This window comes from Cavia porcellus, unplaced genomic scaffold (assembly GCF_034190915.1).
Source record: "Cavia porcellus strain 051 isolate PalLab524CR breed Dunkin Hartley unplaced genomic scaffold, mCavPor4.1 scaffold_12, whole genome shotgun sequence".
In the NCBI taxonomy this organism is placed as follows: Eukaryota; Metazoa; Chordata; class Mammalia; order Rodentia; family Caviidae; genus Cavia; species Cavia porcellus.
Window position 1 is genome coordinate 47,187,652 of NW_026947495.1, and position 25,094 is coordinate 47,212,745.

The 25,094-nt window shown below is 35.9% G+C and overlaps 1 protein-coding gene across 5 annotated transcripts in view; it reads right to left on the reverse strand.

The window, feature by feature from the left end:
• Positions 1 to 25,094, reverse strand: part of Ccdc148 (coiled-coil domain containing 148) — a 327,135-nt gene that overhangs the window by 71,577 nt on the left and 230,464 nt on the right. For all 5 annotated transcript variants that reach the window (XM_063259137.1, XM_063259134.1, XM_063259138.1 and 2 more), the window contains one exon: positions 12,623 to 12,741. In XM_063259137.1, coding sequence (XP_063115207.1) covers positions 12,623 to 12,741 — 119 coding nt within the window. The remainder of the gene's footprint in view (positions 1 to 12,622; positions 12,742 to 25,094) is intronic.

Here is a 25,094-nt window from a genome sequence, read left to right on the forward strand (position 1 = left end):
TTTTTGTAAGTGCTTTCCACATTTTGATATATTTATTCCTTGCAATAACAATAAACAGTGCTATTTTTCTCTCTTTTCTAGATAGGGGATCGATTCCCGATCTTAAGACACCAGGTGACAACAAGACTCTAAGGAGCTGGGTGTCATACAATCCAACAGGCAACAAAGCTGGGAGTTCCAAGCAGCACAAAAAAACACAAAAGCAGATCAGATGTTAAGACACTGGTAGTTTGCACAAGCACATAGCTTACACTCCCAACATGCCAATTTTTCACACTGACATCCCTCTCTTAACCTATATTTGTGGCCCAAAACATTTTCAATGATTAGCTAATCATGGAAGAAAAAAATGAGCCAATTTTATATCTGGCTGTACACAGATACTTGAGCCAGACAGAGATAGACTGCTATATGGACCACCATCATCAGAGAGGTCCTTGAAAGGCCATAAAGAAGGGAAATTTTCCTGGGTATAATTTCAAGAGGACATTTCAATGTTTCCTTTAACCGAGGTAAAGGATTTGTGACTGGTGCAAAATAGATACTCAATAGATTTTTTTTAGTAAATTAATAAATCACAGATAAATAGCATTCTGAGGGCAGTAGTTAATTGATATTTCCAATTGGTCAGAGACATTAAAGAAATAAAATTGTGACAAGACTCAGACTATGTAGATGGATCTGTTGGAACTGATGATTTTCAAGAATTAACAAGAGACGACTAGTTATGTATATGTGTCTTCTTCCTCACCAGCTTTGTACTTGCTCAGTGAGTTAGTTTATTAAATATTCCTAGAGGGCAACAAAAGTCATTCATAGCTCAGCTACATGGATTTGCCATTCTAAAGGCTAATCTAGTGACTCTGAGCTCTTGACATTGCGTATCAGAGGAAAATTAGCCAATATTGGTCAGTTACAATACTATTTGGCCTTACTTTGTAAAATGGGAACAGCAAAAGAGAATTTTGATTCTCCCCATACAGTAACAGTGTTAGTTTCTGTGTATCTCCCTTTGCTGTGTAAGAAGTAAGGCAATGGCCTGAAGTACAAGAATTCACTGCTACCTCATCCAGATGCTGCTGTCCTTACCAAGCAGTGAAATGTCCCATTGAAGACTCAGATGCAGAATGAGCTATGAGATACTATTTTGTGAGGTTGCTTGCTGTTTCGTAGCAGTGGTTTTGGTCTTTAAGTAGTGACCAACATATGGTGCTGTATCTCTCAAGGTTAGGATATCATTATAGGTGAATAATAACTTGAAAGTACCAGTAAGCACAAGTAGCAATACAATAACTTGTAAGTATGGGTAAGAGTAGTATTTTCCACAATTAACCCTTAAGAATCATTTATAAAATTTTGTTTCCCATCCCTGAGACCCTAGGCATGGCTGGTTTTACCTTAGAATGTTTCCACCAAGGGGGTAACAATAGTTATAATAAATCAGGAGCTGGAGCAAGTACTTGCTTTGAGGGCCTTATCATGCCAGTAAGGAATCAGGCAGAAAAGGAGGTCATGGTATTCGCTGAAACAATGGACTTAACATAGAAAATAAAGCTGCTATTATTTAACGGAGGCAGAGTGAAGCAGGTGGAATTTAAGGATCTCCTTGTAACCTTCTGATATTACATGCCCAATAACAAATGTAAACCTGTACAAGTGAGTCTCTCAAAATTAAGGTAGAAGACAACATTTGGAAAGAACCTACTGAGCCAAAATGTTGACTAAAAACAAAAAGCATATATAATCCAAAGTCAGGAATAAGTTTTACATTTGAATTGTGATATTGACCATTTACTGGACCAAGGACAATTTACAGAAGGAACATACTCACCTTTAATATGCTGTGTATATTATATTTTTGTTTACTTTTCCTCCATGGTATACTTATTATTTTAAAAGATGCATTGTTACCAAGAGTAAACTTTAAAATTTAGTGCATAGGCCATGAAATAGAATGGTTCTCAATAGAACTAGAAAACTGAACAACAACAAAAAAAATGTAACAAGCATGACTGAGTTGATTCCCTTTTGGAATGGCATAAGTATGTTTTGGATTGGAAAACATAAAACTATACGGTGTTACATAAAAGGTAATTATCTGGCAGTACTAAGTAAAAGAGAAGTATATGGGCTGGGGAAATAGCCCAGCGGTAGAGCACTTGCTAGCATGCATGAAGTCGTGGGTTAGACCCCCAGCACAGAAACTAACAAATAACCCAAGATGATATGTTGACTTTTCCAACTACTGTTGTAGAGCGTAGAAGGCATTCTCTTTTGCTCCTTAGCACTTTTGAAGAAAACTCCACAATAAGTCAAATCCAAAATTTGCCTTCCTAACATCCTTTGCAGCTAGAGTATGAGCATGTGACCTGAGTTCAGCTCATCAAATGGCTTTCACTTGGAAGCCAGCACCGTGGAGACTTTTACTAACTCTAGCATGGAAGTGTGGCAGCAACGCAAACAAAGACAAAATGGCCCGAAGACTTGCCCACATCAAGGAGATAGCAGAGGAGCAAGCAGCTCTGGTATCTGGTTGTCAGTGACTGACTGAACTTGCAGGATAATTAATTCTGTGGAGGGAGTTGGTTACAATCTAAACACTTTTCTAGCTTCCCAGTCTCTGTTATTTCCAATCTCTTTCTAAACGTGAGCCTACAGCCTTATTGAAAATTCTTTGAGCTAACAAAACATTTTTCAATTAAATCTTTTTTTCTGCATATTTGACTAGAAATGGTTTATGTTGTTTGCAAACTGGAAGCCTAGTTAGTAAGTACAAGGAGATTGGACTACACATTTCCTAAGATTCTTCTAAATAACTATAAAGATTCTATAATTATATGACTCTATAAAACACATAGTAAAACATATAAAGAAAGTAATTCAGATTGCAAACATGCTCCTTTCACTATCTAAATCTTATAGTATCACCTTATAGATGTTTGTTTGTATGTATATGAATGTGTGTGTGTGCACAAGAGTAGTTCCAAACCAAAGATAAAAATCAAGTATTTGCAGCTCTATTGTATATATTTTGTCAAAGTTCCCATTATATTTTTTTCAATCCATGGTGATTTATACTTTATTTAACCATATCTACTAAGTTTCTCCTTATCCAACCTTACAGCTTTGTAAAATCGTCAGAAAGTTTATAACTACATGGTCACTATTTCTTTATCTAAAAGTGCTTAGTAAAACTTCATAGCAAAGGGGTTAGTGATTTGGATAAGATGTACAGTGACTACGTCCAATTTAATCATAAAATACTATGTGAAGCATTGGAGGACATAGAGTCCCTTTGCTGTTAAGGAAAACTAGCAAATCATTTACCTCTGATGCAATGTTGAATGAGAGAAAGGTAATGCAGTTTCAAAACAATCTAATGCTAAATGAAAAAGTCTGAAGTATCTATAGCATTAACTATTGACCAAGGTAAAAGTCTGTTACTGGGGACACAATTTTTATATAATTGATTCTAAAAAAGACCTCAATAGTTATATGTTCAATTTGCTATTCCAGATTGTGTGGTCATTTCATTGATGTACCCATAGAAATTAAAAATAATAGTAGGCACTGAGGAATGGGGTAATGCTAATTTCATATGTTAAAATACAGTATAAAGGGCTTCTGAATATCATGTTCTTTACCAAAAACACACACCTGCTGATATTTTATAACTGAAGAAGTAAATATGACAGATAGGCTAATTTGGCAAACAGTAGAAATCTAAGATGCTTTTTTAATGAGCCACAATTCTTAAAATCACGGCAAAGGTGTCAACAATAAAGTAAAAGCATCTCAAACCATAAAACAAAAGACATTATTCAATGGCTCGTGGTTTGGAAGGGACCATACATGTGGAGCCAGACTTTCATATATTAGGGACTAAATCATTGTCCAAGACCTCTATAATGACCCTCAACTGTGCCATCTCTACCCAGCTGGTGCTCCATCTGCCCACTGGCACAAGCTTACTTAATTTTCATGTTAAGATGACTATATGTTGCTTTGTCTATAAATTTCTTAGCTATTCTCTGTCAATCGTGCTTGCTCAACTAAACTCCATATAAGAATTACTACTATAGGTGCTGGGGATTTAGCTCAGCTGCATAAGTTCCTGCCTTGCAAGCAGGAGATCGTGAGTTCAATCCCTGGTACCGATAAAAAAAATGAAAAAGACAAAAAAAAAAAAAAAAAAAAAAAGAATCACTACTGTTACACAGAAATAATCCGTACATCCGTGCTCCAATATAAAAACATACACACCCCACAATTAGCTATGTTATCCTTATGAGTCTAAAAGTAGTGTCATTATTACTATCAACAAAATTATCTCAATGAATTGAAACGGAATGTTGTTTGCAAGGTTGGTTGTGAGTCTTTTAAACTAATGTTGAATTACAAAGCATTTCTAAATACATTTAAAAGACAAAACAGTTTTACTAAAAACTATATTTACATAACAGCTCACAATGATCTTTGATCTACACATCATTTGGCACATTTACTCCAAATGGGAATTTGGTTGACAGAGATTTAATGAACAAGAGCGTTTCCACCAGTTTGGGGAAATCTCACGCTGAGAAGCAAAAACAGAACAAATGTTTGTAAAGTTTCTGATTAAGACACTTTACTAAACATACTTTTAAAATTCTCAAACACTAGACAGTTTCCAATGCTCTTGATGCCTTCCAAGGCAACATGCTGAAATTTGCACATTGTTAAGAAAAGACACAGAAAATAGAGAAAAACATCTTGTTTTATTGCTTAGAAAATGCAATAACTGTCAATACTCTGATGTTGGCAAGCACCCCAAAACACACTCTAGATTTGCAAAGCCAATGTAGGCAGCTGGCGTTGGTCTCTTTCTTCCCAAATGGTCATCGACATTTTGAACTTCAAATGTTTTCTGCTTTACAACACAGAAAAATGTTGAAATTTGGGGAGGAAATGGCTTGCAAGTAACACATTTTACTATATAAAGCAATGTTTTCTCCATTTTAAACACACATGGCTGGGTGTGGTGGCACACACCTGTAATCCCAGCACTCAAGAGACTGAGGTAGGAAAATCACTGAGTTCTAGGCCAGGCTAGGCTACAAAGTGAGTTTAAGGCCAACCTGAACTACATGGTGAAAACCCTGTCTCCAAAAGACACACACAAACACACCCCAGTAAGTTTCCATAGGCACTGGTTTCCAAGTGAAAGGGAATATTTAATGAACTGAACTCGGGTCATATTCTCTTATTCTAGCTGAAAGTGAGGCTAGGAAAGCGAGTTTTGGACTTTGTTTTATTGTGAGGACTTCTCCAAAAGAGGAAGGAGGCTCAGAGATAAGGAGAAAAAATTATGTATATATAAAGTCTGATAGCAATTTTATGAGGCTAGCAGAATCTACAGGTAGACCAGTCATCCATGCCTCCATTGCTGGGAGGCCGCTATGATGTATTACACCCTGTTCTCTCTGATATTGTACCCAGGAACTACATGAGGCTATTCTACAGCTGATATGTGATTAGTCCAACCGAAATGTATGGAAAGTGTAATATATGTCAGGTTTCAAATATTTATTATGAAAAAATATGAAATAGCTCATTAATAACTTTTATACTGATGGCGTATTGAAATGGTAACATTTCTTGAAAGTATAGTAGGCTAAACAAAATATAGCATTAAAGTCAATTCCCCTGTTTCTAAATGTGGCTACCAGAAAATTTAAAGTTACCTATGAGGCTTCTATAATATGCATGTTGGACAGCACTGCCTTACTTTCTGGGGAGGGAGAGAGTACTGAGGACCCTGAGGAGAGTCAGAACTTGCAGGTGGACCAGGAAGCCCACACGCAACTCAGAGAAGGCCATCTTGCTTCCAGAAAAGACTGCAGTTTGTACCTTATCCCAGGAAGAGATTATCTGAATGAGGCCGTGCTGAAAGGAAAGTGCTTGACATGCTCTTATTTCAAAAGTTTCCATCTCTTGTCTCTCCCCTGTAGAAGGGGTGGACCTGAGTTCAGTTCCTGAAAAACTGTGAAGTTGCTGTTTGGGAATACTGTGAGGAGTTGATCTCAGTACAAACTAAAGTTTTCTGTGGATACCATACTTTATGAAACTTGCTTTCTTTAACCAACATGCATATGTAAATACTACTCTCTTGTCAATGGGGAAAAACTACCTTGCTTTGGAAAACATTGAACAGTAGCAATGAAATGGAATATTCTTTAGTAATAAAAAGCAAAAACCAGTGATGTTGACATAGGTAAGCCTTAAAGACATTAACCATGCTATGGAAAAAGATCCAAGTACCTACAATCTCAAGAAAAGGCAAATCTATTGTAGCAGAAATGGATTAGTTATTTGTGACTGGAGGTGGGATGGCGAACAAGTCTTTCTGGTACAATGGAAATTAGCTAATACTTAACTATAGCAATTATTACATACCAATAAATTTATTAAAGGTCGTTGAATTATACTTTTAAAATTCTGGTAAGCAAGTTGTTCTTGAATAATGTGTTACTAAATGCTTATTAAGTGTTTAGAGGTTTCCAAGAAAGCATATCAATTTTTTGTGCATTTTTATGAAAAGAGGTGGAAGGGGCTGGGGATTTAGTTCAGCGGCATAAGCGCCTGCCTTGCAAGTGTGTGGTCGCGAGTTTGATACCCGGTACTGATAAAAAAGAAAAGAAAAGAAAAGAAAAGAGGTGGAGAGAAGGAGCCTTGAGAAAACTGAAACGTAAGAATAACATCACATTTTGTAAGCATCCAAATATCCTCCAATCTATTGTTAAGCAAGAAAAGTAAAATGAAAGCTACACAGACATTAGATCATCAAAGCATCACTTCAAGTTTTGCAGAATATAGCCAGAGAGATGCCAAAAAGTAAAAAAAAAAAAAAAAAAAGTTTGGTTTATTTACAGCGATACTATGTATCACTTTAAAGTTTTTGCTTTATAAAACTGATTCCTGACCAGGACTATAACGGACATGTTTTCCAGTGTTGTCTCTGTTTGCCAAACTTTGTGCCTCGGTTCAGAAGAGAAGCCTTTTCCTAAGTTGTTCACTTGAAATAGAAGTTTCTGCACACTTTGCTGCCAGAGGAGGCTACCTTTTCTAACTGGAATAAAGACCTTATATGCTAGCAGCAATAATTAGTAGTTAACAGTAAGCAGGCAATTTGTACATGTGTAAGTGCTTTTAAAGGTAACACATGAACGTTCTCCCCTGCCCCAAATTCACATAATGATCCTCTCATCCCCAGTGTGATTTTTCTTTAAATATTTTTTTTTTTTTTTTTTTTTTTTTGTCTTTTTCCTTTTTATCAGTACCAAGGATCGAACTCACGACTGCCTCCTAGCAAGGCAGGTGCTTATGCCGCTGAGCTAAATCCCCAGCCCGCCCCCCCACCCCCCCACCCCCCCCCACCCCACCCCCACCCCCGCCAGTGTGATTTGAGACAAGGCCTTAGGGGAAAGGAGACATTCTTTGGAGGAGGTTAGTGCCCTTAGAGGAAAAGATAACAGCAATGACCCTCAAGAGATTATATGAGGGCAGTGGTCAACAGACAACTTTAATTTAAATGTTTTAAGTTTATTAGAATGCCTTCACTGTTACATGTTCTACGTAAACTATTTTAAAAGCCTAAATTTTTTCAACAATCAATTATGGTTGAGGTATCACATGTTGTAAAAAAAAACAGTCAATTGATAGGAATCATTTATATTTAATGATTACTTACTATGTTCCAAGTAATATGTTACATTCATTTGATCTTTGTAGCAATCCTATGAATACATAATAGACAGTATTTATAGCTCCATTTTACAGATGAGAAAATTGAAGCACTGAGACGTTAAATAACTTATCCGCATATTATCTAGGAAAGAGAGAGCTAGAATTCTAATACTAGCCATCTGGTTCTAGAGCCTTCCCTTTTAACCTCAATAACATGTTGAGAAATGAAAATAGGACTTCAGGAAATTGGGTGGTTAGTGGAAACCTTGTCAGAAACAATTTCAATGAAATGAAAAGGAAAAAAGTAATACTGTAATAAACAGAGAAATAAAATGTAATAAACTAAATTGCCATATCTTTTTGTTGTATTGAACCACATGAAACTGCTAATCCTCAACAATCTTTCAGGAAAAGGAAATTTTTATACTGTTCAACTGTTAGATTACTCATGAATGTCATTTTTAGGAATCTTAATCTTTAAAAATACAAAGAGGAAGAAAATAACAAAAGATTCAAACCTTCAAGGCTATGTGTGTGTACCTCGATGACAGAACTGGAAATTATTTCAAACTTTATTTTGATATAAAAATGTGCTTACAGTTAAAATAGCGAACATGAGTTTTGTGAATTGCGTTTCACTATGACAGGAAAATGTTTTAACCAGTCAACCAAAGTTCCTGGTGCCAAGATGGCTGCAAAAGAACACAATTTCTGGTATTGTCAGAAGCAAAAGCTATCAGCAAGTTTTATGAGTTGAACTCCATCTCCCTTAGTCATAGAAGAAAGACCACGTTTCTGTTTACAATATCACAGTTTTTCTTAGACTTATTCCGTGGTTATATGCTGATATTTTAATACCTTTGCTCACTGATTTCCCATTGGTGTGCTGACATTGGACTTATAATTATCTGGCTCTGCAGCACTTCATCAGAGGAGTTGAACATCACTGACCCTTAAAAGCTGATCAGCACGCTTAGCCTTCAGATGCTGTCCAGTTCATTTTTCCAGAGGACAAAACAGAGCCTTGTGGAGATGAAATGATGACTTTCCCAAGGTCATGTACTATCCAAAGAAGAGTTAAGAATAAAACTCTGCTCTATGGCTCCTAGTCATTAGTACTTTTTGCTATGCTGTAAGGGCTATATTTTTTCTGTTATGTAATGCAGATTAATCTGATTTTCTTCTTATTCTCAGCTGAATTTCTGAATCAGCTAATCTTGATAATTACTGGGGCAGGAAGCAGAAGACTGAAATGATTCTGTAATCAAAGAAGCTCCCTGCTATGAGGGATGATTCTATTAGAAGGATGTCTCTCAATGCTGGGACTCCACATCTGTTCTGTTTTTCCCACCCCTTTTAATTCCCGTGACTTTCTTTCTTTCCCAGAACAGTTGTAGACCACCCGAACAGCATTTTGACCACTGCCTTTGCCTGGCCTTTTAATAATTAGCTGTTTGGGCTTCTCTACCTTCTTGTTCCTGAACCACAGCATAGCCCATGCTCTGGTATCTACGTAGATACTGGTTTGTACTTGTTTGTCTGGGTTCTCATAGATTGCTTGACCTCTTAACCTTGAGTCTCACTTTCACTGTATTTTTGTTCTCTCAGCAGAAAATGATACTCAACTCTATAGTCCTAAACTGCATGAGAAATAATGTGATATTTCAGAATATCTTTATGAACAGCTAGCATTTATCTGCAAACTCAGATTGACTCTGGAATCTCAGGGGCTAAAATTTCAAATAATGATCACAAAGGTTACAAGGGATACTTCACAGATATGAGTGGAAATTTGAAACAAAATGATTATGTCTTCCAAAGTTATACAAATTTGAAGGGTAATTTTATAATATATTTATATAATATATTTTTAAAGCAGTTGCATTTCACTCCAAAATTAAAAAGAAAATGCTGAGTTCCAAGCAATTTTCTCATAGTCACTAATTGAAATAAATACATTTGAGATGCCAACAACTTAAAAAAACCTTACTGTGTGTGATTGATGTTATGAAATGAGTGATGTGAAAAGATGAGTAAGGAGCTAGTTAAATGAGATGACTATGCAAGTTATCAACTTATTGTCTCTCAGCTCTATATCCACCCTTCATAATCTGCTGAATGAAACCAGAGCTGGATTTCCCATACCCCCTTGAAGCTGGCAAAATATTTAGCTGCATCAGAAAAAGAAAAGAATGCTTCAGAATTTTACTTGTTCAAAAACAGACCTGAGGATCAATGGGATAGATTAGGAGGTGCAGGAAACAACTCCAGTCATCCTAAGCCACGTTATCTTTGACACGTCACAAACATTCACTGGAAGAAAGATAGCCTCTTTAATAAATGGTGTTAGAAAAACTGGCTCTACACATGCTGAAGATTCAAGCTGGACCTATATCTTTCACCATGTACTAAGCTAAAATCAAAATGGATCAAAGATTTAATATAAAAACAGAAGCATTAAATCTGCTGGAAAATAGAATAGGTATAACTATTGCTGGCATTGGTGTAGACAAAGACTTTATGAATAAAACTTCAGTTGCACAGGATCTATCACAAAGAATCAACAACTGGAATCTCATTTTATTAAAAAGCTTTTGCTCCCCGGGATTTAGCTCAGCAACATAATTGCCTGCCTGGCAAGTGTGAGGTCATGAGTTCGATCCCCATTACAAAAAAAAAAAAAAAAAAAAAAAAGACAAAAATCGCTTTTGCACAGCAAGAGAAACCAACTACAGAGTGAAGACACAACCCACAACATCAGAGAAAATGTTTGCCAGCTGTTCCTCCAATGAAGGATTACTATCAAGAGCATATAAAGAATTCAAAAAAGTCTTAAATTTATAAGATCCAATCCAAAAACAGGCATTTGAGATGAATACATACTTCTCAAATAAAGGAATATAAACAGCAAATAAGTATATGAAAAAATGTTCAATATTGCTGGTCATTAGAGAGACGCAAATTAAAACTACACTGAGATTCCACCTCATCCCAGAAAGAATGGCTATGATTAAACAATCAACCAATAACAAATACTGGTGGGACTATGAGGAAAAAGAAACACTTTTCCACTTTTTATGGCGTGTAGACTGGTGCAACCACTGTAAAAATCAGTGTAGAGATTCCTTAAAAAACTAGGAGGGTTGGAGATTTAGCTCCATGGCTCCTGCCTGGCAAGTGCTAGGTTCTGAGTTTGGTCCTTGATACAGAAAAAAAAAAAAAAGCCAAAAAACTAGGATTGGAGGTCCCATTTGACCCAGATAGTCCCTAACTAGGTATCTTCCCAGAAGCATTAAAAAAAAATCTTACCACATGATACATGTGCACCCATGTTTCTAGCAACACAATTTGTAATAGCTAGATCTTAGAAACAACTGCAACACAATTTATAATAGTTAGATCTTGGAAATAACCCTACCGAAGAATGGATAAAAAAGATATGATATTTTTATTCAATGGAGTACTACTTGGCCATAAAGAATAAACTTGAGCCTTTTGTAGGTAAATGGATGCAATTAGAGACCATACTCGTAAGTGAAACAAATCAGATTTGCATGTGCAAACATTATATAGTCTCCCGAATTTAAGAAGCTGATATATACATATATCATCGTTTATATATACATGAAACAAAGATAGTTATGCTACTAATTTCTCTTAGTCCATTGGGAAGAAATGTTTGTGCTAGATTGTCTGGACAATTAAATGCTGATATCTTGTAGTCTGAGTAATTTAAAGATAACACTATGCAATATATTAACTATTGTTATCCTCTAATTATCTTGTTTTGAAATTTTGTCTTATGTTTTTTCTCTTTAAAATAAAATTTTTAAAAATGGATACAGGAAAAAAGCAAAAGAATTTCAGTTGCCCTTACCATGTAGTGGCCAGCAGCACCTGTAGGTGATAATCAGCGGCATGTCTGTCCTTGACACTCTAATAGCAATAGAAATTTGATTCATTTCTTATTCAATTTCAAGGATAGTGTCTAGAACAGATTTCCATTGAGTCCTGCAAGTCTTTCAAAGGCCAACTGCATCTCTGGCCTGCCTGTATCCAACTGGGGTACTTCCTGCTTGACCACTGTCTACGAACTATCACCAGCTTAAGCCACCCAAGAACCTTTCCCGCACACAGTGGGCCGTAACAGAAGCTTCTACAATGAGGTCTTAATCAGGGAGAGAGAGGCTCAATTGCAAGTTTGTTTCTTCCTTAAGAAGTGTTTTGTAGCCCTTGGGTATTTCCTAGAGTGCTCTTCATTGCTATATAGAACAGGGATTTTCTGAAAAAGTTTTATAATTTGCAATACTAACATTTTCCTGTTCAAATTACAGTGTCATCTGTGTTCTCTATTTGACTCAATTGATACAGCAACCCTGGAAAAATAATTTTAACCTCTCAGTGTATTATGCAAAAAATGAGATTTGACTACTGGATCGCAAATATCATTTCTAGCTTTAAAATTACATGATTTTTCATAACTAGTTGGATAATATTATGAGTACCAACCAGCTCTGAATGATCTCCCCCGCCTAAGCCATAGTAAACAGGCCTTTCTTCCTATAAAAATAATGTTTTCCTCTTTCTGGGTCAAATTATTAAGTCACAGCAGAATCCAATATCATTTCATGCACATAGTTGGCAAATGGATACTATAAAACCCTCTGTGAGAGCTTTAACTAGGAAGCTATCCATGGAACAAAATAGAAATTAGAGGTTTATGTATGAAAATGAGAATTTAAAATACATTATAGAAATCACTTGTCCATTTGAGAATATAAATATTGAATGGATATATTCAGTATAAAAACGCTTGGTCTGATACTGTTTATCTTAACACATTACAGAAGACTCCATTTACAACCTCCATTATCATACAATTTCAAATCTCTTTTACCTTTCTCTGTCTTTTACTGACTGTGCAGCCATTAATTTCTTTAGTTCCTCTAGACGCTGAAGGTCTCTCATTTCCATTTCTTGCCATTTCTTTTCTTTCTTAGCCCAGTATTTTCTTATCTATTGCAAAAATGTTACACAAAATTTATATTAACAACAGATAAAAACAAGAGGGAAAGCTTTAACATATCCATTGTTCATATAGCAAAGATTGAATTTAAATGGCATTTTATCTTTTTTTATTTTTATAAATGCTCTAATACTTTAGCAACAACAACAACAACAACAACAACAACAAAAAAAAAAAAAACACAGGGGAACATGTCCTGGGAAACTTCATGGTTTAGCAATTTCTGAAGTAGAAATGTAACTTGCTCTGAGTTGCAAGGTTTTAATCTATGGCTAAAATAATTGGCTTTCAGGGAACCACAATAAAAGCATATCATTGTCTCTGAAGTATGTGATCTACCTGTTACTCAGGAATATTTTTATCCTCTGGTAATCATTCTTTAACAAATATACCACTGAAACTATTTTTATTTTAAAAGCATGAGTTTATTTATGCTAATGGACAGCAGGATGTTGAAAGTTTTATGTGTTGCTGGGGAAGTGGCAGGAGATAGGTGGGCAGAAGGAAGAAAACAAATCAGCAAGGCTGTGGTATACGGTTGTCCTGATTCACACAAGTAAAGGTCAACCTGTAGAGAGTTGTTCCCTATCCTGCAATGTCAACCTACAACCAAGTTCAAAGAGGTGGAAATTTTGTTCTTCCCAGGCCTATTTTATTTCTTCCATCTGGAAATAGAGGTAAAATGATAAAACTGGGGTATATGGGTATCGTTTTCAGGGGGACTGAAACCATTATTCAAGATTCCCCACTGTGTCGAAGCAATTGAAGTTAATGTGTATTTGGCAGAGCTCCGTTCTACACCCTGGCTCACTATATCATGTCTGGGTGGAGAGAATGGGTCTTGCTGGTAAAAGAGAGAGTAAGACCTCATTGGTGAACAGCAGCAAGTGATTGGCAGCAGATATAGCAGTGGAGAGCCTAGTACCCCCAATGTGGTATCTACCCGTAGACATGAAAGGCTCAGTGGTTTCCTAAATTGCCCAGCAACGTGGCCTTTCATTCCTAGGAGGTCCGTAAGAAGCATCCTAAGTATCTGCCCATGGCTACCCCTCTGCAGCCACAAAGTGACATCACTTCAATGCTTAGTGACTAAATGGATGAGCTCAGTGTACAGGGATGCCCACTCCAGAGATGACTGAGGACTAATTTAGGCAGAACAGAAAGCAAGTTAGAAAGGAGAATGTGAGCGATGGCATTGGCAGGAGAGAGAAGAAACATTGACTTACATGGTATTTTTCTGGAGTCTTAACTAATAAATTCCAAGGATTCTATTGTTGTCAGATATTTGTTAACAATGGCTATATTATCTCCATTAGGAGATTATAAGCAATCTCTATTCTTTATACTTTATTTTTTTGTGATGGGTATTTTTCATTATCAGAAAGAAATCTACTTCAAAACTTAATTGAAAAACCCAGATATTGAATTAATGAGCTGTTTTCCCTGGGTTGCAATGGACCAATAAGGTCCCAGAACAGGCCTAAGACAAAGTCAGTGGTCCTGTTGCAGGCAGTTTCTTGACTATATGCAAATAGACACCAGGTTACTGGGACTTTTGAGAATCACAGGGCCAGTTACTCCTATTTTTTACTCTCTGTTACCCCCAGCTGTTGCTGTAATGTGATTCCTGTTCTCTCTCTCTCTTTCTCTCTCTCTCTCTCTCTCTCTCTCTCTGCCTGTTGGTCTGTCTCTCTGCTCCTCTGTCTCTGTCCATCTCTCTGCGTGTCTCTGACTGTCTGTCTGTCTGTCTCTTATCCTCCCTGCCTTCTTTCTCTCCCGTTCTCCTCATTCTCTGTTCATTCTCTATTTACTATTTCACAGTACTTTCAACCAGGCCTTCTGCAGCCTTTCTGTTGTGATCTATAAACACCCTTTACATCTTCAACCTATACAACACTATTTCCTTGTTTTTGCTAAAATTCTTTTCATTCAAGGATGCTCATATTCTGACACCTTTTGTGTCACAGGCCTGGGAAATGGTTAAGACATTTTTCTCATTTTTATTTTAGACAACTAACATATCCTTCTCTTGTACCATTCCAGCTCCCTTTAGTATTTATACTATCCTTATCACTAGGCTGTATGGATTTCCAGGCCACTTCCAAGTACTTATCAAGAATTCAGACATCTGATTCACGTCCTTCTCCATCATGTGTCCTTCCACATTCTCAGATAACTTTAACACCTGTCTGAATACCCCTTCAATCTGTCATTCTCATATTCTACAACTTCTTTCATTGCAGGATAGGGAACAACTCTCTTATCCAGTATTTTATTGTAATTAAAAATGGTTCCACTCCTGAAATCTGGAATTATAGCAACAGACTCTGTGACCAGAACTGACCACTCCACATCATCGTCCTCTAGGCTCTGGCTGAACATCACTGATATGTTTTCTTAATATAACATGAACTGAATTATTTATCACTATGCAGTTCATATTTATCTTTAGGTACCCTAAAACATGTATCACATCTGACACATAAGAGGATTTACTAAATCACCGTTGGTAAGTGCAAGCTTCTTCTGTTCTCTGGTCCAAGAATAAAAGTTGTGGATGGGAATGAGGCCAGCAGTTTTATTTGCAGGATGGTAAAGCTGAACTGTGTGTTTCCCTAAGGACAGATCCATTCATTTTTCATCAATTAATAGGAGCAGGAAATTTAGATCAAGCTTTATTAGCTTTTGAAAGCCTCAATTTAAAGTGAAGGCTGAGTGTTTAACTAGCCCTTTGGGAAATTCAATGAGGCACAGATTTTAAATGCACTGATTTTAAACTTTTTGAGTTATTCTTAAAACATTCTAATGATAGGTCAGTGGAAGCGATGAGTTGATTTAAAATGGGTCACTTGACTTCTCCATGAGATTTCTAAACAAGGCCTCTTGTTTTGTTTTGTTTTTTGAGACAGGGTCTCACAATGTAGTTCACACTGGCCTTGAACACACTACCTAGACCAAACTGGCTTTGAACTCATAGTGATCTTCCTTCTGTCTTAGACTCTCAAGTGCTGGAGTTGTAGGATGTGCCACTCTGCCAGTAAACAAGCCTTCATTTTCTCCCATCTTTTCTTATTGTCTCTGATTTGTGTTGGAGGCAAGACAGTCCTTTTCACAGTCTCATGTTTTGTTCATCTTAGTAAGTGAAGCCAGTAAAGTTGTAAGTAGATGAAATTATTTGCCATGTAAATTTATGTGCCAAATAATGCTGTTTGCCAGTGTTTAAGATCTTTTTTATACCCCACCTGACTTTTATAATCTTCCAAATAATTTGTATCTTATTAAAAACTCCACCATTAATCATAATATTCATAAAATGAGAGTGTGTAAAACTTTAACTCTACAAACTTAGACTAATATTATACAATGATTAAATTTAGCATGAAATAAGAATTTCTTATTTACATGCAGGAAGCAGCAAGTTAGGGTAAAGCATTTAGTGGGAAAAGAATTGGTTTCCAATTTCAAGCTATTTGTGCGATATCAAATCTTTGAACAAATAGAGTTCTGTACATTGTTCTCTAGAACTTTAATAACTTTTTCAGCAGGAGGCCATGACACATAATCAGACAGAGAAGATGTGAAGTATCCAGTCCCATCCACTAGAAGCCATTAAGATAAAGCACATTTTCATTCTATTTTCCAGATTTGTTTCCTTAACTATTTCCTCTTCTTCGCGAGGGATCACCTTTCTACTTTGGGTGTGAAATACAGACTTCACACAAAAAAAGGAGGGTGGTATATATAAAAACATAACAGGACACTTTAAGAGAAAAATATTCATTATTTTTAACTTTAAATTGTTTTCCATTTCATTTCATTAAGAACAGTGATGGTATCCGTGTTATATAAAATCACCACTGACTGAATGTATAACCCATTATGTATTCGTAATCTATTTAACAATCATTTATAGTTCACCAGTGATTTTTGACATGTTAATGTAAACTTCTGGATGTAAGTAACACCCCTTATTTGGTAACGTTTATTTGCAACCTCTTGCAGAGGGGAAATGAAAATACACATTTGCTAAATGACCCAGTGAAAAAGAATATGAAAAGGTAACATTGAGTGCCATACTTTCCTTTTATCCACTCATATAAACCCCAAAGCACCAGAATAATTATGATGTAACTTTTCAATCAGTGAGACAATTTATTTAGTCATATAGGGGTAGGTGGGGGCATTAATCACAACAGAGCTAGAGAATGTGGTATTTCTTTGAGTCAAGTTGCTTGTGAGTGCCAGAATCAATTTATTTGTGCTAGAAATGGACACACTCTTTCATACCCTCAAGACCTTCCAGCCAAGGTTATCTTTTCCATGACTTATAGCAATCTCTGTGCCTTAGTGTAAGGCTGGCTTAAGTTTTTGCATAAAAGTTTGGCCTCAGTAGAATTTCTTTGTAGGGAATTTAGTATGCAAAAATGAGAAACTTATGTAAGCAAGAAACCAAAACAACATCTTTGGTTGTCAAAATATAAAGCTTTTGTTATTTATTTCTTACTTCTGTTGGTGCATATTAGTGATAAAGAATAAAAACTGTGATAGTTTAAAGAGACATTATGGTAGCCATTACTAATTTCCTAGTGTCTGATCTTGAAAGCCCTTAAGGCTCCCATTTTTTTGTTGTGATTGCTTTTATATTATTTTGATGTGTATTAATTTATTGTATGTGATGGTATCAGAAACTATTTTGAAGAAAACAAGAGTCATTAAGAGTCACTGTTGATTTCCTGCCATCTTTTTCTGAAAATCCAGTGTTCTTTGCATTGTTTTACTCTGCTCTGCTTTGTTCTGTTTGTTTTGCTTTGATTTGATTTGTTTTATTCTCTTTAAAATAAAATTTTAAAATTTTTTAAACATTTAAAAGAATTGTGATAGTTTATTGGTACATGTGTATAATAATTTTGATTATTTTTATCCACACTACCTCTCCCTCTTCCTTCTCTGTCTCTCTCTTATTCCCTTCTCCATCTCTAGAAGACTATTTTCTAGTCATGTCCTCTTCTTTTTGTTTTTGTACTTATTTTTAAGTTTTTTATATAAGAGACACCATGCAAATATTAACTTTCTGAGATTGCTTAAATGGCCTCCAGTGCCATCCATTTTCTTGCAAGTGATTTCTTTCTTCTTGATAGCCAAGAATACTCCATTGTGTATTATACCACATTTTTAACCATTCATCTATGGATGGGCATCTAGACTGTTTCCATATCCTATCCATAAAACTTATGTGGCTATAAACCTGAATATGCATTCTTCATGGTAGGATGGGATCTTTAATTGGGGGGGTATAACTAAGAGTGATATAACTGAGTCAAATGACATATGTATTTTTGGTTTTTGCAGTTCTACAGATTTCCACAGAGATTGTACACTTTACAATTTCACCAACAGTGTGAGAGGTTTCCTTTTCCCCACATCCTTGCCAGCATTTATTGCTTTCAGTAATCTTTATAGTAATCATTCTAACTGAAATGAGATGAAAACTCAGTGTAATTTTGATTTACAATTCCCTAATTAAAGATGTTGAACATGTTTTTCATACACTTAGTGATCATTTGTATTTTTCATTTGCCTGTTTATCAATTGGGCTTTTTTTTTCTGTTTTTCAAATTCTTTATATATTCTAGATATTAAACTGTATCAAAATAATACCTAAAAAGTATTTCCTCCCTTTCCGTAAGTTGCCCTATCATTTTGCTGATTATTTCCTTTGTTGTATAGGAATATTAATTTGATGTAGTCCCATTTCTTAATTCTTGATATTATTTCTTGTGCCCTTGAGGTCCTATTCAGGAAATCTTTGCTTGTGTCTTGGCTTAAGGGATTTCACCTATGCTTTCTTCCAGCAAATGCTAGTTTTCCAGTCTCATAATGAATCTTTGGTTCATTTTGTTCTAATTTTAGCGCAGCATGAGAGAGAAGGATCTAGTTTCACTCTTTAGCATACTGATGTCAGGTTTTCTAAGAACCATTTGCTAAAGACACTTTCTCCTTTAATACTACATGGTTTTGGACCCTTTTGTCAAAAACCAGATGGCTGTAAGTACATGAATTTATTTCTGTGTCTTCAGTTCTATTTCATTGGTTTACATACCTGTTTTTGTACCAGTGACATGGTGTGTGCATGTGGGTGTTTTACTATGGCTTAGTAGTGTAATTTGAGATTGGGCTCTGCTCTTTTTCTCAAGATTGCTTTGTCTATTCTGGGTCTTTTCTGAGTCCATATGAATTTTAGGGTTTTTTTTTTTCCTAGTTCCGTGGACAAAGTGAGTTTTGCCACGAATCTTCCTACTTATTTGAACTTAATGAACCTCTTTCAGTCCACAATCCAGACTGTTTACATTTTAGTTATTTATGAAGGCTCTAACCATGAGTTTTAGCACTAATCTCCAGGTCAATGAATAAGTTCACAATTGCTGATAAAAAGGTAAATTGTCATATTTTTGCTGAAGAATTAGGTAAAAGAATTAGAGTAAGCAAACAACTATCCGAAGTCTTTTTTCTTTTCTTTTTTTTTTTTGGGTCTTTTTCCTTTTTATCAGTAATGGGGATTGAACTCACGACTGCCTGCTTGCAAGGCAAGTGCTTATGCCGCTGAGCTAACTCCCCAGCCCCCTAACTGAAGTCTTAAGAAATCTTTTAAGGATAATAACCAAGGGCACACATATGTCCAACTATGACCCTCACAGCCACTAAAGAGTAAAAAAAACTAGTAAAGAATATAGTTACTTTAAATATGATATTTGTGCTATTGTGCTATTGTGCTATGGTGATGAAGCACTATGTAACCAACAAAAATTGTATCTAAAGAGAGACCTATGTAAGATACATTAATATACAGGAAAATCATGTTGAAAATAATATACCTGTGTAGGCAGAAGGATGCTAAATTTCTTTTGATAGTGGTTTAAGTTTTGTATGATTTTTATTATATTCTGAACTCTTGTTTATAATTCTCAAACTACCTGCAGTGTATATAATATATTTTATGATTACAGAATTGAGTTATTTTCAAAAATTTAATCAAGAAAGTCAACATTTAGGAGATACACTTAATAGACATGACTATTTGCTCCTCAAATTTCCAAACTTCCTTTTTGTGTCAAATCAAATTTGCATGAAGTATTTTCACTTTTATGACCTTTCATGTGACATCATTCTTGCTTTCTGTATAAAATTTTAAAGAACCATGAATTAATTTTGTGCTATTGGCCTTAAAAATGCTGACTCAGTATCACATGGGGATTGACTTAGACTCTTACAAAGCTTCTATTCAAAATGTTATCTGTTAAGCAGGCTGCATTCTTTCCTTCAACATATGCTGTCAGCTCCTGATGTGCTGGTGCTTTCTATGTTATCAGTAAGCAAGAGCTAAATGCTTCGCTTTAACCATGCTCAATTAAAACATCCTTCTTTACTCCTGATTTGCTGGCATAACCATATTCCAGCCCCCTATTTCTTGTTCCTTTACCAATTTTCTATTTTAATGATCCCTACTAGGAAACAGATGGTACAATCAAAATTAGGATACAGAAGAATATAATGAAAGGACAATTGGAGAAGGAAGGTAGGGATGCAGATCAACCACAAAGGCTCATACAGTGCTGATCTGCTTTATCACCTGTGGACCCAAGGCAAAGTACGCAGGTGAGAAGCGCACTTGACAGGAGCTGAGACTTATGATGGAGGACACAGCTGCTCAGCACAACACGACAGGGCAAGATCCCTGGGGGACAACTTTCTCAATCTCACTCTCCTCCTTCACCCTCTCCTATTTCTACTTTGCCTGAACCCAGTCACAAGAGAAGACACAGGAAAACTCCTGAGCCACAGAGCAGGGTAATGGATGGTTATAGCTCAAGGAAAGATATCCAGCCCAATATCATTAGCGCCTTTTATTACAACCTGTTTGGAACTAGGTGATGTCTATATGCATCTATAAATAATATTAATTCTTTACAAGCAGTGTTCACTTCGGTCACTTATGTTAGCATTTTGCTATTGCAGAGCTGCCTACTCAAATTGGCAGTAGTAAGCTATTTTCTGTGGTGATGCAGTCCTGTGTCCTTATAACAGGATGAGCCAAGAAAGCATTCTAGAGTAAACACATTAGTTATCTCTTTCTTAACTGAAATGCCAGGTGGATTAAAAAATAACTGTCATGTCCTCTTTAAAGAAATGTCTATTTTCAGTATGAGCCTTGAAATATTACATAATGATTGTGTCATATGTTGACACTGCTAAAATGAATTTGTCTGTAATCTTGTTTAATTTCTCCCTTTTCACTATTCATTAAAAAAGGAGTACATATACTGAGGATGCTGTATTTTAAAATCTGAAATGTCAGGAAGAGTGAAGCATGGAAAAAATCATACCTCAGAGTCATTCAATCATGATTTCTAAGAGCCCAGGTAATTTCTGTGACCATTTAATCTAAACATTTTATTTTACAGCTGAGGAGGCAAAATCCCACACAGCCCACAGAACTTGCCCAAGGTCATCCATCTGTTAGGATTTCCTAGTTTAGCATGTCTTTTCCATACCTTAACAGGTACATTGCTGGTTATAATTATAAACAGCTTGTCCATTAAACACACTCAATCAGTCCATATGTTTTTGAGTGCCTTGCACAAAATTCTGGAATTAAGAAACAAACAAAACTTACGAATTCCCCTTTCTTAATATGAGGCTTACATTTTTAAGAAGAGAAAGTGAAGATAATTGATAAAGTAATAAGAAATAATATAAGGCAACAGATAATAGTGGAGGTTGGTACAATTTTAAATCAGGTCAAGTACATTCTCTTTTCAGATATAGTTTTATGAGACAATGAATAAAGAGCAGGCATGTGAGAGAGCAGAGTTTCAGGCAGAGGGAAAGGCCAGGGTAAAAGGCTAAAAGGACATGTGCTATGGTGCCCAGAGGAGGGGAAGTAGGCTGCTTTAACTGGATCAGAAATGAGAGTTGTAGGATAAGATCCTGCAACGTGGAAAAGTAGATTGTGCAGAGTAGTCCACACCATAGTTAGGACTTTTATTTCAAGTATGATGGGAAGTCAAGTGTATTTTTAGCAGAGGAATTATATGATCTGAGGAGTTTTAGAAAAATCAATCTGGGCATTGTGTGGGAAACAGATTGTAGCAGGAGTGTGGGACTGGAAAGGGAAGAGGGAAAGAAGTTAACTAGGAGATTAAGAGGCTATTACGGTAGTCATAATTATATTTTAAAGATAGAGAATTCTCTCCATGCCAACTGATAGGGACCTGGGGGGGGGTAAGAATCAAAGATGATACCAGGGATTTGGGCCTGAGGACTAAGAAAACAGATTATCATTTGTGTAGGAAGGGAGAAATGTTTGGAAAGAAAGGAAAACCTATAAATTGAACACATTAGATTTGAGGCAGTTGGATATGTGAGTTTAAATTTTAAGTGAGAATTCTAGGCCGTATATACTATTCAGCATAAAAATGACACATAAGTTCTATTGGATGAGTCGAGATCAATTTGATATCTATACTTAGAGGATAGAATCCTAAGGACACTCCAAAGATGGAGATATAAAATGATGAGGAAGATCCAACCAAGTTTACTGAGAAGAAGGTACCACTGAGATAGAAAAACAATGAAAGAATAACTTCTTAGAAACAAATATACCAACCTTTCCAAGGAAGAGGCAGTGGGCAATTCTATCACAATATGTCAAGTTAAAGCGAAAGCTAAGAATTGGCCACTGGAAGTAGCCACTGGTATCTGGAGGTCAGTGATGACCCCAGCAATTGCAGTGCTGCTGGGGTGGAGGGACAAAATAGTTCAAGTGAAATCAGGAGTGAAAAAAAGAAACACCATTAAACATCAGGAAAATGCGAATCGAAATCATGATGAGTTATGACCTCATGTCACTAAAAATGGCCATCATCAAAAAAGACTACAGATAACAAGTGTCGGCACAGACATGAAGAAAAGGAAACCCTTGCACACTGTTAATAGGGAAATATATTACTATAGCCTTTATGGAAAAACTGTATGGAAATTCCTCAAAAAATTCAAGCTAGTACAATGTTCCAATAATCCCACTACTGAATATATAGCCAAAGAAAATTAAATCAGTATGTTGAAGCGACAGCTGCAGTTTCATTTGTATTGCAGCACTATTCACAACAGACAGAAGATGGAAGCAATGAAAATGTCTTATCGATCGATAAATAGGCAAAAAAAACCTGACACATATTCACGATGGACTATTCAGTCATAAAAGAGGATGAAATTCTGTCTTTCATGACATGAATGGAACCAGAAGTTATTGTGTTTAGTGAAGTAAGCCAGGCACGGAAAGTCAATACTGCATGATCTAATTCATGTGTAATCTAAGAAAGTGGGTCCCATATAAATTGAGAGTAGACTGGTTACCAGGGGCCGGCATGAAACTGATCGACAAGTCCTAATTTATAGTAACACAGAAGTGACAAGGTCTGGCGTGCTATGCAGAGTGGAATGAATACAGACAAAAACAAAGTACTGTGTAAATTTTTAAAACTAGAAAAAAGATTTTGGCTATTTTTAACACAAAGAAATGATAAATGTTTGAGGAGATGTTTACCCTGATTTTAACGTTATACAATGTACATGCATAGCAAAACACTGCATGATTCCTCAAAATATGTAGAGTTTTATATGTCAAAGAAAATGAAGGTAAATTTTTTAAAAGAATGGGAGAAGAAATGTTGACTGTGATGCATTTTGTCTGGAATGATGAGATCTTACAAAGAGGGTATGGAATCAAGGAAGAATATTTTTTAGATGGAAGGCATGATGGCATGTTTATAGAAAACATCTATAGGAAGGAGGAGAAATGGTGGTGACAGAGAGGTTGAGACAGCCTCGGGTAGGAGAGACGAGGTGGGACTCTAAACACAGGTGAGGCTACCTCAGACAGGAGTGCAGACCTCTCAGCACTATGAAAACAGGAAAGGTGAGGCAGAGGTTTGGATCCTGGCAGAGTAGTAGATTTAATATTGGAAGCATGTGGAAATTCTCTCCTTGTAAAAATGATGTTGACAGATAAAAGCTGAATCAAAATTATTAATATTTCCTTCAGTCTGCTTAACAAAAGAGTGGCCCCACAAAGGAAATGAAGAAGATATTTTTTATTTTCACCACAATCTTATTATAATGATCTGTTTTCTAGTAAAGTGTTCAGCCATAGCAGCTCATTAACTCAGAGAAAGTCTGAGAGGATATTAAGAAGAATAAGAAGACAGACATAGTAAGCTATGTGCACCGTTAGCACATAAAAGAAATTCTGGTGAACAAGTAGGTGCTTTAGAGCTTTAAAATAATCAGTTGCCTACGGAAAATTCTGAGTAAATCAGAGCAGGAGTAAAGTCACTAATGTGACCTTAAAGCGAACATTTTGAAATTAATGTTTCTCAAAAGAGAGTACTCACAAAATTAGAAAATCACAATAATAGGCATTATGGCAGTGTTTAAAATTATAAACTATGGATTCAGACCACATGGGTTCAAATCCTAAATGCACCAATTAATGGCTATGTGACTTTGGGAAAATTATGTAACTTCTGTGTCTCGGTTTCTTCATTTAGAAAATAAGGATCATATTATTATCTACTCCTTAGGGCTGTGAAGAAAACACAGTACAGTTCATTGTACATAGCAAGTACTATGTAGGTATCTGTAAATTATATCAAATCACTACAAATTAATCAAGACCTATCCAGAAGTTATAGCCAGACAGTGGCACCTGGAGTTAATTTTCAAGTTTTTTTCCTCTAAAACTGCTTAGTGGGAAATCTTTTGCAGCAAAACAAATATATTTTTGGCTTTTAATCATTTGGACTTCCTGTTTTTTTCTCTATATCTGTTTTAAAAACTATGTGCTAACAAAAGATGGGAAGCTTTCATCCATTTTTATCCTTAGAAAGAATTCATGATGGAAGTTTTTACTTTTAAAGATAGTTGAGGCCAGAAAACCGTGCTCTTTGGATTAGCATTTTATCATCTGTGCTATCTACTTTCTTTCCCTTTCAGCTGTTGATTCATACTGAGAGTTGACTCTACATCCAATCCAGTCCTATGGTAGAAGGTTAGAACCAGTTGATATAATAAGCTTATTTTAACTTTCATTTTGATGAGTGTGTGTTTGTGTGTTGACATGGATAAAACCCTTGCCCTCAAACACGCTGGCCAGACATTCTATCACTGAGCTATATCCCCAGTTATCATTTCTATATTTTAATAACAAAATGAGAAACAATATGAACACTTTAAATTAGACGATTCTTGATTGGAGGGACATAATTATATTTCTCATTCTGTATTA